Source organism: Hoplias malabaricus, chromosome 8, assembly GCF_029633855.1.
Source record: "Hoplias malabaricus isolate fHopMal1 chromosome 8, fHopMal1.hap1, whole genome shotgun sequence".
Classification (NCBI taxonomy): domain Eukaryota; kingdom Metazoa; phylum Chordata; class Actinopteri; order Characiformes; family Erythrinidae; genus Hoplias; species Hoplias malabaricus.
Window position 1 is genome coordinate 29,108,711 of NC_089807.1, and position 19,132 is coordinate 29,127,842.

Below are 19,132 nucleotides of genomic sequence, written 5' to 3' on the forward strand. Positions count from 1 at the left end.
TCTAGCTGCAATACTATGACCACTTACTTATTTTTTCACTCACTGTCCATTCTCTCCCACTGACCATACAGGAGCATTGTATTTGTATTTCCACCCTTACAGACTGCAGTCCATCTGTTGCTCTTTATATATGTTTGCCACCTTTCACCCTGTTTTTCAATGGTCACAACCCCCACAGGACCACCACAGAGCAGGTGTGATTTGGGTTGTGGATCATTTTTCGTGTTTGCAGTGACACTTACATTGTGGTGGTGTTTTAGTGTGTGTGATGCTGGTATGAGTGGATCAGACACAGCAGTGCTGCTAAAGTTCCTCCCTAACTCCCTCAATGTCACTGCTGGACTGAGAACAGTCCCCCAACCAGAACTATCCAGTCAACAGTGTCCTGTGTCCACTGATGGACTAGAGGATGACCAACACAAATAGATGAGCTACTGTCTCTGACTTTACATCTACAAGGTGTATCAAGAAGGTATGTGCGTTGAATAGAGTGACCAGTGAGTGGACACACTGTTTTACCACCCTCCAATGTGAATCCAGGTATTTTTTAGATATTGTATGTTGTAAATTTGTAAATGTACACATGTATTAGTCCAGAATTCTCATACTGGTGCATCACTACTGGATATTGCTTTTTATATATTTCCAAGCTGAGCTTACAAATACTGTAAGAATTTATCTCATATATACACTGAGTATTTCCATTTGCCTTAATGGCCTGTTATCAGGCAGCAGTACATTGTGCTCACCTCTTTTCAGAAAACCTTTCTTATTGTCAATTTATTCTATCTGTCTGAGAATCAGACGTCAGTGTAATGATGAGGAATGTCTCTACACCTTCTTAAGTGACATTTTTTGGAAAGCATTTGAACTTGTTTCTGCAGCATACTATTATTCAACAAATTGTACATTGACCACACTTAGTAAAGTGGTAGGGATAAAACTGAGCTTTTAAAAAAGCTGGGGTTAAGTTGCCTGTGTCCTCAGTGAATATGTGTGTTTGTGTGTGTGCGTGTGTGTACACGTACATTATATATACAACTGTAAACAACTGGCTAAACAACTGTAGTCTTTATAGGTGGCTTTGTGTAAAACTTCAAAACTCAAAATGGGTAGTTTAGCATCCACCATGGGAAATGAATGCTAAATTTTAAATTTGTATCAATTCCAAATGAGAGGAAATTTAGTTTTAATAATTTCATGTGAAAATTATGTATAAACAAAAGTGTGCAATTTCAATATGAGGTCTTAAATATGGCCAAAGTGTTTAAGAACTTGATCAATCTAATGTATGCACCCTGGTCAAATTATCAGTGTTTTAATACAGTAGATATTGATTACCATGACCAAGGCAAGGATTATAATAATAATTATTACATTTATTTTAGCTCACAGCACTGAGGAGTCATGGGGCCTGAAGGGCAAGTGCTACGTACAAAAATGAGCAGTCTGAAACACAGTTTAATGCTGTGAAAATGTGGGTCATTCTTTTTTAAAATAGTTCCCACACATGGGTAAATAAGCTCAGCCGTTACACAACTACCTACCCGAGCTGGTGACATGACCTCTAAAGCAAGCGAAAAAATAAGCTTTCCCTTCTACCTCTGCACTTTTCAAATGTTTTGAAAGGCAAACAATATTTATTCATAGGCTCTTTTATTTGCTGTGTGCCGTGTACCTGGGGAACCTTGAATGCATCAGTTAGAGAGGGCTGATGCTATCTGAGCACATGGGGGAAAAACCTTGCATTTGTCTGGGAAGTGACATCTCTTGTGATATGTGTGCCCGATTTTTCTCAAGGTTGCAAAGGTGATTACTGGGGTCCGGCTGCCATCAACAAAAACTCTGTAACTTTTTAGCTTTTGACTTGTTCTTGTTTGTTTATTTATTATTTGTTGTTGTTGTTGGTTTCGTGTGTGTGTTTGGTTGGGTGTATATTTATAACTGCAGAAATGTATGCAGCCACACTGTGTATATGCAGTTACACATATCTAGAATAGTATAAGCATCTACAGTTAAAACCTCATATCTTTAACCACTGTAGGATAAATAGGCTATAATATAAATATGTTTGTCAGATCCAGCTTAGTCCCTATATATGTAGTGTATGGATTAGGGAGTTAAAATATACTTAAGATATACTTATATCTCTTTCCTTCATATATTTAAGTTTACGCACCTTTTTGGTCAGTTTGTTGGTTTGTTGTGGTAACAGTGCTGTGAAGAGATTTTTAAGGCTTTGGAGATAATGTGCATCTACAAGGAGGAAATTGATATTTATGGGTGATGCCTGACGTTAATTGTGTGCGATTAAGACACACAAAAACAACAACAGCAAGTTCCAGATATTCCGCAGCAAAGATAATGCCCTTCTATTGGCTGCATGATTGGTCCACACCCCTTTTAGTCATCCATTTACTTCTAATGTGTGTGCAGATGTCAGTGGGAGTTCTTTGTAATTGAAACATGGCACCCCCCCCCACCCCAACCCCCATTTTTCAGACATGTTAATTACTGAGCCTCATAGAGCTGCTATCCAAGCTGCCGCCAAACCCCATATGTAATATTCAATTACAGGAAATAATAAGCTAGGTCTCCATAGTGCCATAGTATACTTGTAAATTATTAATATAAAAAAGGTAAAAAAAAAAAAAACACTTCATGAAAATATATTAATTATTCTTTCATGTAATATTGATTTGTGTTTTTTTCAATCAAAATCAAGGCATGTGATTCAATTAGTTGTTTTAATTAATTAATTTAATCTTCAGCTTTTGGATTTTATTTTATTCTCCCCCATTTTACTCATTACCAATTCTAGCTAGGTCATTATAAATCAAATGATGGGTGGGTAGGCTGAAATGGGAGGCTCTTTTAAATCTGTTCTGTTCTCACAGTAAAACAAACTCCCCTCTCTCATTTGGGTCCACTCAGAAGCTCAGAATCTTTTAAGGTGGAATGATATATTTGAATAAGAAATCGACTGTAGCTTGTTCATGGTTGAAGTATAGCTTATCTCTGTTCTTAATTCAACGGCAGGAAAATCGTCAGGAAAATGGAATTGTGCAGGTTTTTAGACAATGAAAAAATTTCCAAATCTTAAACTGCATGAACCAAGGTGAGAACATTGCTTTATTCTACTTCTTTTTGCTGTAGATTGAACTGACTCTAAATTTGAGAGAGCGCTAAATGCATGAAAGTATACATAGACCTAAAATGCTACAAAACTAAATAGCTTGAGTAACAGAGGAGTTTCCTGTGGAAGTCGGTTTCCGCCACATATAATAATAAAAATTAAAGGCACCAATTTTTATTTTTCATTAATATGCAAGCTGCTGTCTCAGTGTTTTGAGATACTATCCCATTATGTTGAGATACTAAGTCAATATATTGAGTTACTATCTCATCATTTTGAGCTAGTAAGTTAATATTTCTAGATAGGATCTCATTATTTTGGGATACAAAGTCAATATATTGAGATTGTATACTAACTCAATATATTGACATATTATCTCAAAATAAGATAAATAAAATTGTGGCAGAAACAGGCTTCTATAAGCTTCTGTGGTAATTCTAAACAGTGAATAAAAAGTTATAGACTACAAAGTGAATACAAAGTTAAACTTCAGCCATGTACAAACAGCAGTCATTTTTTTTTATCCCTCGGTCATACCTTACCACCTTAAAAGATACAGAGCTTCTGAACATAAACCAGAGAACAGTGTTTCCCCACAATCATAGATGTTGTCTTTGAAGTGAAACAGGGGAGAATAAATCAATATTACCCACCTGTGAAGCATCTCATTCATGCTTTTTTAACATTCAGAGATCTCTCCACTCTCCAGACGCCTCCAGATGCTGTTTCTCTGCTTCGACCGGGTCAGTAATGCACAGAGAGAACATCTGAGTCATTTAGGACCTCCATTTCTGAGCCAGTACTGCATGCAAATACTGGAGTTTTAACGAGTGCACCAACAGACCCTAGCAAAGGGTGGGGAATTCTATAAAAAATTTATTGGATTACAAACGTGAACTTCACCTTTAAATGTTTAAAACACTCTGGACTCAATACAATCTGATTTGTGGTGCCAGCGAATGTCCCTTTGAATTAAAGAAAGGAATGTTTTAGTTGATTACATGCTGCAGGAGAAATCCAGCAATTACAGTAATTAGTCATAATACACCTTGACCAGTTTCTCTAGCCATATCAAGTGCAACACCTCTTTATTTACTACTGTGAAGCTGTATAGCTGTATAGACCTGTGGGACTGTTTTAATATAAAAGAAGGAGTAAGGGTGAAAAGAAAAAACAAAGCAAATCTCCAGTCGATTCAGTGGCCTCACTGCTTTTAAGTGTTTGGTTTGTTGATTTTGTTTATGCGTAAGCTAGGGGTTTATGTGAATGTAATCAGGAAGCTGTTTGCCGCTTTGCCAGCATGCATAATATTACCGCTTCAGCTTGAAAAGTCATAGATTGCTTATGAGTAATAGGTCACTTAGGCAATTACAGTTAGCAATTGATTAATTAAACTCTAACTGCATGCTATTGTACGGTAATATGCCATTATTCCCAACAGTTCCCCTAACTTGGCTGTCGGGGGTCTTCCCTTTAATGAACTTGACGTGCTGATGTGTCTTCAATGTCAACCATTTGTGGATCTGACCTGTGCTTGGCTGTTATAGCTTAGGACCGGTATGGGATTTATCGACTCCTGACCTCAGGTTGGGCGCTATGGTGATAACACCTACAAATCAATACAGAATACTATAAGCGGGACAATTAAGGCTGTATTTCTTGCCCCAGACTACAAGGCAGTGTTCAGCAAGGGCAGAGCAGCCTTGCAGCCTGTCACTACAAACGCTGTGTTCATCTGTATTCCACAACCAGCCGGCAGGAAAAGCAAGCAGCCACACACAACACCGATCAACGAGAAACGAGAAATTTCTCATGACTGTATGAGGGTGCTCAGTGGAGGAGAGTAGGAAAGCATTCAGACTTTAGTTATAGGTGGGCTCCAGTGGACAGATGAAATTCCAATGAAGATTTCATCTTAGATATTTTCTATAGCAAATGCCATTACTATAAATGCTAGGGTTCAATTGCTGCTACAGTACTGAGCAATCAGTCTCCAATATGGTGTCAATACAAAAAACATAATACACAACTCCTTTCCCTGCACTGGAGAGTGTATTACAACATTCAGAAGCACAGCAGCCCTGTGCCTCTTTGCATCAGGGGATAAAGGATCCCACTGTGTTGCATAAAAGGACTGTCATTTTGTGATAGTCATATTAGCGTTTTCATCATAGGATCTAATAGAAACCCTTAAGACTCCAATGCGTTTCTCTGCTCTTGTGATCAAATCTGAGTCTGGTATTCATACATAGATCATGTTAAATCTTCAGAAATCATCTTATTTCACTCATGTTTTGTTTTAGCATGTAAGACACTACAGACACAAGCCATATATTCTTTTGTCTCAGTCTCTTCCGGTATATACAGGGTAAATAATCTGATCTAATCTGATCCCTCTGTCACAGTGCTCTGTGAGTGGAACACATTCTTGGAGGATGTTTTATCGCTTCTGCCTAAATTATTACTCAGATTTGGCCAAAAGTTTAATAAAGTACTTTTTTCTTGTTTGAAAATGTGAGCGATATGTGATAGATGTTGTCACAGTGAATCCAAGGCAGTCTCCCTACACCCCCTGTAGAGCACACAGTAGGTCATAAAATAAGTTTCTACACTCACATAGGGTGTTGTATTTCGAAAAATAATGTTCAGTCAGCTATAAGTTTCACATTTCTCTGTCGAATTAGCATCTAATTACTGTCTGGGTTTAATATTATTAGTTATGTAATGTGCACGGTGTATGCAGCATGGTGCGATTTGGAACACAGCCAGAGCTCTTTTACCGACTGACACAAGTGAACAACTTTTTAAAAACACGAATAAATGGTTGAGGGATCCAAATAAGGGATATTTCTTTAATCTTGATATCTAAATGAGGACTCAGTGTTGATAGAAACAATAAAAACCACAGTTTATGTGAATTGTGTCTCTGAGTAATGATATATTATATATATATAAATATAAATACAAATACTAATTCTTAGAGAAAAATCTATTTATTTCTGTTTTTTTAATATATGTAATATATTACTATGGATTTTAAATTATAAATAAAATTATTATTTTTTCTAAGTAGTAGATGTGACCTAGTGTGAAGAAACAAGTTTGTTTACAGATATTCTCCTGATTGTCTAGATTTTTTAAATCATCAGCTCACTTGATTTAACATAAATAATCGATAACTTTAACCAGTAAAACCAAGTTTTGGATAATATCCTCAATACAAATAATAATGGTCTGCCGTGAGGAGAGACTTGAAAAGGTTTAAACTAACAACCAACACATTCACAAATTATGTACTTGAGATAAGCAAGGTAAAATATTAGTCCAGTGAAAGTCCTCCCTTTAGATTTACACTTGTGTAAAAATACAGAAGTATTTGCCTACAAATGTACTAAAGTATCAAAAGTAAAAGTATTATGATTTATTATGGCTCTAATGCCCTATTATCATTTTTGTTACAAGACTCAAGAGTCAAACTTGGTTCACCAACATTTCAATACAATGTCATTAATTAGTTTGACACTGATATCCATATTCATCTAACACTGAAGCAAACTGTGTCCATTAGGTAGAACTGAACTGCTGTGAAATTATGATTTGTGAACAAGCCGTTTTGGTTTAAGATTTATTGGCATCTTAGTTACAAGTTTAAGTTGAAAAAAAAAAAACAGAGTGGCAGGGGTGCTGCGGCAGGTTCGGATTCTCATCCGTCCTTTTGGCACACGCACTCCCGCTGGCACTCAATGCTGCTGCATTGATGCTGAACTGGAGAGCTCTGTCTAGGCCAATCCAATTTAAAAAAGCACTGTAACCTGATTGGTGTGATTACACACTTCTTTCGTTTTGAAATTCACTTTTTATTTATGCATGCATGGGATGACAGGTTTCTCATAATGTAGTGGAGTAAAAAGTAAGCCATTTGACTTTGAAACGTAGTGAAGTTAAAGTAAACAGTCAGCCAAAATAAAAACACTCCAGTAAAGTACAGATACACAAAAACTACTTAAGTACAGTAACAAATTACATATACTTTGTTACTCTCCACCACTGATTAGGTGCAAATGTTTTTTAGGCAGGAGTAAATAGCATTACCTTTATCTCCATGCTTAATCTCAAACAATTATATACAGTTTAGTACACTATACAGTTAAACATTTGTGGACACCTGCTAATCCTGACATCAAGGGTATTAACTGAATCTGTCAGTCCTTTGCTGCAGTAAAAGCTTTCAGTCTTCTGGAAAGGCTTTACACTAGATGTTGCTGTGAGCATTTGTTCTCATTAGGCCACGAGAACATTAGTGAGGTCAGGTAATGATGTTGGATGATTAGTTCTGGATCACAAACACCACTCCACCTTATCCCAAAGGTGCTAAATGGTAAGCCATCACTCAAAGAACACAGTTCAACTGCTCCGCAGTTAAATGCCTGTGGGCTTTATTTCCACTCTAGCCAGCTCTTGGGCTTGAGCATCTCTTATGACTGGAGACTGAAAACGATCCACAATGAGTAAAAATCTTAAGAGTAGCTGAACTTACAAATGTTATGTTTTTCCAGCTGAGCTTCTACCACAGCTTTTAAACTTTGTAAATCCCAGCAATCCTCCTAGACTCAACTAGTTTTGGGCACCCTGACTCTAGAGTTCTGCTTGACAGCACAGGTCCTGAGGGCCAGTAACACAGTTTTGTTTTGCTTGCTTCAAATAAGGGTTTAATTTAATAATTTAAGAAGAGGGTTTGATTTAAAAGCAGAGCGTCCTGTTTGAAGAGACTGGAGCAGGATGTCAGAGGAGTGTTTTGGGATATCATCCCCAATAGTGGGAAGTGAATTTTGGGTTGAAAGAGTAACATACAAGACTGCAATTGTGTACGAATGTTAACACAATGTTGTGATATAGATGCTACAGGAAGTATCTATTCAAAATAAAAGCCCTGGCTTCACAGATGGGGATTTTTTAATTTTTTTGGGCCCAAATAGATTTCTACATCTTATGGCTTGTGTGTGTTTGTGTTTGTGTGTGTGTGTGTGTGTGTGTGTGTGTGTGTGTGTGTGTGTGTTCAGTGAGTGTCAACATCTCTCTGAAATTTTGCTTTCCATCTGTGGACTGTCAGCCATTTTACCATGGAATCTGCTGGTGCAAAAACACCTGTTTTATTTCCCCCGCTGTTAGCAAGTCTCAATTGTGTGCCAGCTGTTTCTGCTTGTTTTCCCTATTTTTTTCAGCTCTTCTTCTGTTTCAGTCACGGGACTTTTTTCCTCAGCGTGGCTTCTGCTAAAATTACATGCCTATATGTCCAGAAGTTTCTAGACACCACTTATAATTAGCGAATCCCCATTGTGGACACAGATGTTTAGTTATATAAGCATAGATGGTATAGGGCTGGTTCTTTTCCATAGAAAAGTAAGAAACAATATGGGTGGGTCTGAAGCAGCTGGACATGAGCCCACAGTAATCACGCTCAAAGTGTAGGCCTGGTGTCAGAGCAATTAGAGAAAATTGCTCAAGAGAAAGCATGAAAAGAGCAGCGGATATTGCTCTATTCCTACTTCATAGGTGGATAATATTGCTGATAGGAACTGAGTCCAGATTTGGGAGACTGCTAACTTAGCATGAAACAGAGAGAACAACAAACAAATCTAAACAGTGAATAAATACTTAGAAAAGCACAAACAAGCTACAGTTTATTTCTTGCAAAAAAGTTCCACTTTAAAAGATGTGGAGCTTCTGAGTGAACACAAACAGCTACCTTGACTTTAACCTACTGAGAAATATGCTATGGTTCCATGTTTATACAAACCCTTTTATTGAATTCAGCTAGTTTATTGTGCACCCTATACGCTCAGTTTTGCAAAGCATGTATAATCCTCTGGATGAGCTGAACAAGAGGTTAAAGTTACCATGCCCATTGCCAAATGTGAGCTGCAGAGGTATAAAGCATTGGGCTTTATACCTCCCCCAGCATTGGGCTTTGGAACATTGAAAATGTGTTTGTACAATGCTTTGGAGATGAGTTGGAGTGGCGTTAGTGATGCAGACCTGTCTTTACTAATGTTTATGGGACTGAATGCCATCCATTCTCACGGCAGTGTTCTGTGTAGAGCAGTGCCTTCCTATAAGAATAGAAACTATTACTGCATCAAAGAGGTCTAAATGCCTTATTAAGACCCTTCACATTTCACATTTTGAAAGATATGTAAAATGAAGTGGTGTCTGACAACGTTTGGTGCTATAGTGTGCAATAGAAATTATATTTTTGGTTTTCTGATGCCTATTTATGCATCACAGGGTACAGCACATGGCAGTCACACACTGACATCACATGACACAGAGGAATAGCTTAGTCAGAGCTAACGTCTTCGTCTCCTAGAAGAAGCCTCTTTGCGTTTGAACCTTTGAGATTTTTGACGTAATCCGTCACTCTGTAATCTCCTGCATGTACTTCCGCAGCCGCCTTCATCCCTCTCGAGCGCTAAGCCGATGACAGTCTTCCCTCAGCACAACTCTGCAAACAGTTGCCCTCATCAACCTCTTTGCCCATCACCCACTGTTATTGTGCTGACTCATTAGGGTTTATATTTACAGTTGTGGTATTAGGTCGAAGCTTTTTACAAATAAACTAGCACTTTTTACCCTGTTAAAGTTACAGAGCTAATGCATTGTTAGGAGTCTTGCCCAAGGGCTCATATTTGGTATAGGTGCTCCTGCCCGAGCTTGGAATGGAACCCCAATCTGCTTTGTAGAAGTCAGCAGTGATATCCACAACACTGTTGCAGCACCGGCTATCAATGTCTTGAGCCAGTCCAAAGGGAGTCCAAAGTAAAGGGCCACAGATGATGGATAGCTACATGGGGGACAGAGGGGCGAGGACCACTGGATCCACATCTGATAGATGGAGAAGTGACAAGATGGGCAGAATGACAAGGAAAATGTGATTTGTTCATCTCCTGAATTTATTTACAGAAAGTCAAAATGAAAATAGTGAGGCCACTCACAGAGGGAATTACAATAAAACTGTAAAGATGCTTAACATTGTGTAACAACTTTGTGGATGTAAAAGGCTACAGTGCCTTTTTTATGCACTCCATTAAAATACTAGCGTCATTAAACCAGACAATAGCACACACAAATGCAATCTAACATCTCCCTCAGCAAACATTTACCAATTACAGGAGAGCTGAGGCACTCTTTTACTATCAACTACACTCATAAAAATAAATGTTGTTGAATGGTTCTTGGCTTTGGTTTATTGTAAGCAAACAAAACACTCAGTTGACACATTTACATTACATAGAAGTTATTTCAACTTTTAAAGGATTACCACATTCATAAATGTGGTATTCTCTACTGTGTCCATGGGTTGCAGCTGACGATAAAGTTTATAGTAGCTCAAAAACAAAACTCAAATTCAACTGTGACATTTCAATTGTTTTATTGTTTTTTTAAACCCTTTTAGTCCTCATTTAGGATATTACATTTAAATAAGTATTATATTAAATATTATATGTGACAGATTCGGTCACAATGTCCTAACAATTTTCAGTTAGATAATATGACATAAATGATAATGTGGCTAACAGAATATAACAGTATTTTTCTCCTCATTATGCAGCACTACAAAATTCTTGGTGTACTATGTAGTTCAGATTACAATGGTTGTCTGTCCTTAACATAACCCCCACCCCCCTTTATTATTTCCTAAACAATACGATATAAATAGTAATCACAAGAAGACAAAAAGTATTTGTGAATATGTGTTCAGTAATATATAAATACTACATACTTTAAATAAGTCACTTGAGTGTCCACAGATTTTAGAGTCTGTAGGGGTTACTGGAAACCATCCACTGTGAACCCTCAGGGATGATTTATAAATGACAGTGATTGGATCAGCACTAAACTTGGGTGATGAATTTACTGTATACTTAACTAGATTAGTGTTGACCTACTTCCTTCCATCAGGTATGCCTGTGTTTACCGAAGCAGTGGCAGTGCCTAGCACTTTTATAAATTTGCACTTATACATTGAACTTGCACAGGATGCTTTAAGTGTCACTTGTTTGCAGTGCTTCATATTTTTGTTAAACTTTTTGATAAATTAGTTGCAGAACTAAGTATACCAGGAAGGATTCATGTAAGTTATTACTCATAATCTTGGCTTGCTCTCACAGTAATATTGTTCTAATACACATTAGCTATTGGCATGGCTGTGCTTCTGTGATTTTGTTGTCTGTATACTGGAAAAATAAAAAAACTTTGAGATTAACCTTAAAGAAGTTACCTGGTGTTCTTAAAATCAGAAGGTAACACTTTATTATTGATCATTTGACCTACTATGTTTAATCAACAACAAATGTGTTTACTTATAATTATAATTACTTATAATTTAAAATGTTTGTTTTGGTTAATGTATGAAGGGTGTAAAACATTTGTATGTGAACTGTGTAAAAATAATTTCTCAGAATATGGTATTTTGCAAATGGTTAGGTGATATCACAATGGTGTACCATAAGGGGACATCATGGGTAATTTTTATTTTATTTTATTTTTTTTTTTAGAAAAAAGAAAATGTATGTGCTTTCCTGGTAGGCCCCAGACTCTCCACAATGCTAAGCATGATGAAGCAGTTACTGAATGAATTAATGAATGAAGCACACTGATTCCATATACCAGGCATTTTGCTTTATTTTTTATTGACTCTATCAGTACTTTTATTAAGTTCTTTCCTCAAATTTGTACCTTTCTCTTTGGAAATATTTATTTTCCGCTATAAATGTGACTTTAGTAAACACAACTTTACTTTAAGTACAGTAATGTACCATTGAAAGTAGGTACCTTTGGTAAACCACAGCAGATTACTTTTATTAAATGTAGGAGGACAATGCACTATAATCTAGTTATGGGATATTTAACTAAAACAAATACTGGCCACTTAAATAAAACAAAGTGCTAATACCCCTTTAAGCACCAGAGTGCAGTTAGTGATTTGCCTTTTCAGACAAAAAAAAGTGCACTGGAGATAGCTGTGCAGTGCTGCCAGGGAGCCGCAAACAAGAGTAAGTTGAAATCAATGGCGGCATCTATATGCAGATACACTCCTGTCTGTGTACCCTCAGTTAATGGTGCTCAGCTGAGGGTGGAAAGATTTAGCCTTATTCAGGGAGAAAAGAGCTGGGGAGGTTGAAAGGACAATGGTATAATCTCTTTTCATCAAGGATTATACACCTCTTTAATGAACCCGAATGTTCGGTTGATGATCGGAATGCTACGCCACTGTTGGGCTTGTTTTGATTGCATACTCTCCTGGTGCTAGAGATAAGCTGAATTATGATTGGGGTGGGGGTTGTCTGGGAGTAGCATGAAAGAATTGCGCACACCACATGAGTGCGAAATAAGAACATGCGTAATTTACAGGGTTTAGGACATACTGCATTATCTCTGCTTGGCTACAGAAATACAGATTTATGGTGGCGCTTGCTTTTACAATCCTCTGAGTTCTTAGTGCGTAGCATGTAAAGCTGTGTAACTGGCAGCAGAGTATGAATTATTTTGGGTAATATGTAAGTAATTTACATAATATTTTTCATTTACAGTCAATTTCAAATAGGTTGTAGACATTAACTAAGTGTGAGGAAAGAACAGTTTTACTATCTTGAGTACAACATACAATTTCATGGGAAGGTTAACAAGACCAGGCAAGCCTAGTTTTGCCCGACCACCATTGGATGCATAGCATTTGTCACACAGGTGTCTTCTGGCATTTTAATAATGACAGATGACACAATTTTATAATAATCTCCAAACCCTGCTTAGAGCTTTGGGGTTTCATATCAATGTCTTTGTTTTCATGTGGGTTTTATTCAGTAATCTCAATGTACAGGAAAATGTTAATCATTTTGTAGAAATGAAAGAAAAAAAGTACCTCAAACTTAAGGTTTTGTGTAGTTATTAGTGTCTGTGAAATTGGTAAGGCATATATCTATATATCTATATATATATATTATGGCAAGCCAAACAGGAAATATTTAATGAACTTTGATATATATAGAATGAACGCTGATATATATATATATATATATATATATATATATATATATATATATATATATATATATATATATATAATGAACTTTGATATATATATAGAATGAACACTGATATATATATAGAATGAACTTTGATATATATAGAATGAAAGCTGATATATATAGAATGAAAGCTGACATACAGGGGTTGGACAATGAAACTAAAACACCTGGTTTTAGACAACAATAATGTATTAGTGTGGTGTAGGGCCTCCTTTTGTGGCCAATACAGCAGCAATTTGTCTTGAGAAAGTCCTGTACAGTGGTCAGAGGGATTTTAAGCCATTCATCTTGCAGGATAGTGGCCAGGTCACTACGTGATGCTGGTGGAGGAAGACGTTTCCTGATTCGCTCCTCCAAAACACCCCAAAGTGGCTCAATAATATTTAGATCTGGTGACTGTGCAGGCTATGGGAGATGTTCAACTTCACTTTCATATTCATCAAACCAATCTTTCACCAGTCTTACTGTTTGTATTCGTGCATTGCCGTCCTGATACACGGAATCGCCTTCAGGATACAATGTTCGAACCATTGAATGCACATGATCCTCCAGAATGGTTCGGAAGTCCTTGGCCATGATCATTCTATATATATCAGCGTTCATTATATATCCCCCATACTCAAATAGCGGCCTCCTGGCCTTTTTAGGCCCATTGGGCATCTATTTCTGGCACGAGAGCTGTTTTGAAAAGTTTTTTTTTTATTATGATTTTTTTTTCAATCGCGCTGTCCGCTCTTATTTTGAAATCGCGCACCGCGAGGCTGCTGATTGCCTCCATGGCAACAATAAACAGATAGCATGTTTATATCAAGTTCATTCTATATATATCAAAGTTCATTAAATATTTCCTGTTTGGCTTGCCATATATATATATATATATACTGGGGCCGTCTGTTTAATTTAGTGGAGTTTGAATTCAGTCCTGTGACGCATCATTATGTTTGGGGTGTTTGGTGTGTTCTCCCTGCATTTTTGTGGGTTTATTCAAAAATGTGCTGGTTTCCTCCCACTCTGCAATAATGAAAAAACTAACTAACATGTTGGTGGATGGATTGACTATGCAAAATTGTCAACAGGTATGACTGGTAGATGTTACCCCATTCAGGGGTGTGTTCCTGTTATGTACCCTCTGATTCTGCTTAGGCTCTGGACCTACCACATCACCATAAATCATAAGTTGTTACAGAGGGTAAATTAATGAACTAACAATTGCATTACGGTGCTTTTAATGGCCTTTCCTGGGTCAAGAGGTTATAGTAAAATGTAATGTATGAGGTTATTTGCATTTACCACCAACAATACTTTATTTAACGCTTCTTCGGGGTCCACAAATAGGGTGTTAAAATTTCATAGTTAACTTATTTAAATCTATATGTAACACCATAGAGAGTATAGGTGCTCTAAAGCTGGAGTTAAAGCACAGTTTAAAAAAACCTTAAGACGTGCAGTGAAAATTCTACTCTACAGAGAGATAAATTCGCACCGTTTCTGTGCTGTCCCGTTTGTTGGCTTCAGATGGCTACTGTTTGGTACTTAACCTATGTTCTAAACCGTAAATAGCTCTTTTCCCAACTTGAGATCATTTTAGAGTTGTATTTATGCTAATTGGGAGACGTGTCCTCTTTTTCACCATCTTATATTTTCACCCTAGTGTGTTGAGGTAGTGTCGCGGTAAAGCTTTCCGTTAGCCGTTTTTGCAGCATAGTTGTTGGACATTTTCTGTAGAAAGGCACCGTGTTTTGCTTCTTTTTTAAACATAAAAAGTCTCAAAAAAAAGGAAATTCTATCTGGTTAGAGACTTTAAATGACTTAAATTGTGCAGCTGTACACATTTGTGCAGCGGTTACACCTCAAACTATGCAACAGTTTTCATGTTGGCGCCCTGCTCCACCTTAAATGATGCAGCAGTTTATATTTTTGCGCTAAGTTCCACTTAAGTGTAACCCTAAACGTAGTTTAAAATGTGTGAAAGTTACATTCTGAATCTCGTTCAACCTTAAATTATTATTATGTTCCTCCTTAAACGGTGCAGTAAACATATTCGAGAGGCCCCTCACACATTACAATGTGGGGAAGTTTGACTCTTAACCGCGTTCCACCTTAAGTGCCACAGCAATTTTAGCGCTCAGTTCCACCTTAAATGGTGCCGCAGATATATTAGCAATTATAAGTTCCTTTGTGAGCCTCGGTCCTCCTTAAAGAGTTGGGTACATTCTGCTGGTTCTATGTTCTTAAATGGTGCACCGTTTACATTCAGATGCATTGTCCACGTTTGTGTTTATGCTCATGTTCTCTCCGAGCTATTTGACATGAACATGTAATAAACAGTCTATGTAGCAAATGTATAATATGTTATTTTATGTCGTTTATCACGTTAAATTACTTATTTACTGTTAAATATAAAACCACAATGATTACTGTCTAAATCTCATATTAAAACTTACACAGCTTTATATAAGGCAAACATAAAGAGACTGTGTAGGGGGTTTAAATGTAGGTCTATTATTATTATATATATTTTTTTACTTTAATTTAAATGATTATTGACCTGCAAAATAATCTATTATTTCATTATTTAAACAGTGACAGCTCTTAGTGAGTGAGATATTAGAGGAGGCTAATATCCTGTCGTTACATTGGAAGTGCAATGTTAAATGCTTACAAACCTTTATCAGTTATTGTAAAAGTTAGGTTATTAAAGACCCAGCTGCACATTTATCAGACACATTCTGTTTAAAGTAGATAGTTTAAAATGTCTGAATTAAGTGGAATTCTAAAGAAAAACCTTCAAACTGAACCCAAAATTAAGAAGTGAAAACATTATTGGAGGCTTAATTGAAGGCAGGCATGCTTAAAATATAGATTTTCTCCCACGGTCCAAAAACACACATTGGTAGGTGGATTGGCTACAAAAATAGGTTACAATAAGTGATGGTACTGTTGTGTAATTGGTTTCATTTGATTAGGACATTAATTACGTCAAATGTAATTCAAGTTATACAGTATAATGCAATTAATATTTAATAATTAAGAGAGGAAAAAATACACTTAATGCAACCGCCGTAGTGTTAAATATAATTACACATTTAAGTGACAATTAATAACACTTTCAATTTAAATTAGCTCTGAACTGAGCAGTTATTTTACTCTGTGCAGTGTGATTAAACAACAGTGTTAAATATATTTACACATTTTTGGTGTTAAAATTAGCTCAGTTTTTAGTTGAATTTACTCTTAAAAGTGAATTTAACACTATTTTTGAGTAGGACCAAATGTTATCTGAAATGGAGTTAAATTCAACTCTGTAGGTGTTAATTTAACACTTTAATTTTTACTGTGTGTACATATTTATATTAATCTTTGTTGGGCCTTTTCTGTTTTTATTTTTTCTTTGTTTTCATTTTCTATCATTTTTTTTCATTTAATATATATTTTTTCAATATTATAAATACTCCATCTCCTTGTCCACTTTATTCAGTTTGTTACATATCATAAGTGCCATGCTGTATCCCAAAATGTGCTTTTATAAAACTGGTGTTAGAGCCTCCTATGGGTTAATTCCTTGGGAATCCCTCGGGAATAACTGGGGAGAATGCAAAAAAACCTCTGGTGGATTTATACACTCTCCATATGTGTATGACCTTTAAACATAAGTGCTTTTATGCTTTAGGCTGCGTCGTTACTCTGACTGAATGGGAAGGGACATAAATTGAGCATAAGATCAGAGAAAATGTTGAATCAAGCTTTAAATCCTTAAAGTTCAAATATAACTTTTTTTAAGCAAAATCCCAATATCAAATAACTATTCATTTGTATTTGTATTCAAGGTCTGTCCTTCACGTGTGTGGGGGGGCAGTCATAATGTTATAAGAAAAGTGCAGAGCCTGTAGACTATATGCTGATACACTGTACACTGTAGGTTTGTAGTAGATTTAATGTACTGGAATGCATTATGAATGCACACAATGTATTATGGATAAAGATTTAAGGCATTGTTCCCGTATGTACTGTAAGCTGCTGAATGATAGATGACCTCATTAAAAAGAGAATGAGTTTGGGGCTGGACCTGCAGTTTTGGGCTTCATCATGATTAAACGGACAGTGATTACTGACTGGGGACGCTCTATGGCAGGCCTTCTTGAATGTCTTCACCTTTTATGCTGTACTACAGAGGCTGAAAAAACTTCATATAAGAATTTGCTTACTATTGTGATTAATAATTCAGTATGAAAGCACAAATGATGTAAAACAACATGGAGTTTTATGTGCTATTAGATGGAAGGGTAAGGGTTATACCACTCCCAATTGTTATAAATGTGGTTTGTATATTAATGCTACAGTACTTTCAAAGTGAGTCCAGTCCTATAACAAATTTCTGTTGACAAACAGTCTACAATTTATGGCTTTCTTAGTGTGTGTGTGTGTTTTACTATTACTCTGTCTATTAGGCTCAGCACACACTGCCAATAAACACTTCAACACTTGCAAAAAAGTACTTGTATCGGTAAACAGCCAAGGGTCAATATGAATGTTTACCAATATATACAAATAATATATTATGTCTCAGAGCAGTATATAGAAATGTGTAAATAATTTAGTAAGAGTTAAGAATTTTCTTATTAAATTATATATTAAGGCATTGTTTCCCAGACAGTGAGTAAACCTAGTCCTTGACTACACAGCATTTTGATTTGTGATTTTCCATTGAATGGAGGATGTAGTACATGACTAAGCTTAATCCCTGTCTGAGAAACCAGGCCTATATATTTATATGGGTTCTTTCTACCTGTATATCCTAGTCTTTCTAAATAATGGATCATCATTCAACATGAATAAAATCGTAAAGTCACTCTTGATAAGGGCTTCTGCCAAATTCCTTAAATATAAAATGTAAATGTATATTTCAGAAGTGACACACATCTTGCGGGAGATAAGGTGATGAAATATTCTTACAGTATATCATTGTCCATACAATGAACCATACCCTAACTACTTGAAATGCGGTGACGGAGACAACCGACTTAAATATAGATAAGGATTGTTTTATTGATATAGTTTCCAATTTAATAATAATAAAAAAAGATATATTTTGAGTACAACCTTATATGGGGTGGGGGGGGGGGTAAATAAATAAATAATTCCAGTACTAGTCAGAGATCATGTTAAAATATTACAAAGCATCATGTTAAAGTATTTATCCTACATAATGTAATTTACTATAATATATAAAATAATCAAAAACTATTCTCTTGTGACTGCATCAATGAGCAGCCAGCTAGGAAAAGCAACAACGAAATGGAAAGCGTCGGCTGTCTTCAGATTCCAGAGAGAGAAAAAGGATAGTTCTTTACACAACTTTATGTTATTAATCTCAAACTATTTTTAATTTGACAGGCTAGTGTATAGAAATATTGTATTAAAAGCATTGGTATGTTCTCTGCCTGTGTCTCTGAAGAAAAACAGTTTAAATATATCATGGTGCAACCATATTTAAGACTTCACTATATTTACTGTTTCATAACTTGAAGAATCATAGCAGATGATGTTGACTAGATCTTGCTGGTCTTTGATGAGAGATTTGGAAATGTTTAAGCTAAAAGTAATAGATATACATTTACATAAAATGTCGGATTACTGTATGACTGAAGATGGTGAAATGACCAAGCATTGTCCGTTCTGATCCTCAGGTCAGCCTTGTGGTGGTGTGGTGCAAGGCTTGAATGGGACGATAGAGAGCCCCGGCTTCCCCCATGGTTATCCCAACTACGCCAACTGCACGTGGATCATAGTGACAGGGGAGCGCAACAGGATACAACTGTCCTTTCACACCTTCGCACTGGAGGAGGACTTTGACATCGTGTCCATTTACGATGGACAGCCACAGCCTGGCAACCTGAAGATGAGGTAGGAG

General features: G+C 36.4%; 1 protein-coding gene across 1 annotated transcript in view; it reads left to right on the top strand.

Moving 5' to 3' along the window:
- The window catches only part of csmd1a (CUB and Sushi multiple domains 1a), a 603,150-nt gene that overhangs the window by 134,226 nt on the left and 449,792 nt on the right, over window positions 1–19,132 (top strand). The window contains exon 2 of the mRNA XM_066678438.1: window positions 18,909–19,125. Coding sequence (XP_066534535.1) covers window positions 18,909–19,125 — 217 coding nt within the window. The remainder of the gene's footprint in view (window positions 1–18,908; window positions 19,126–19,132) is intronic.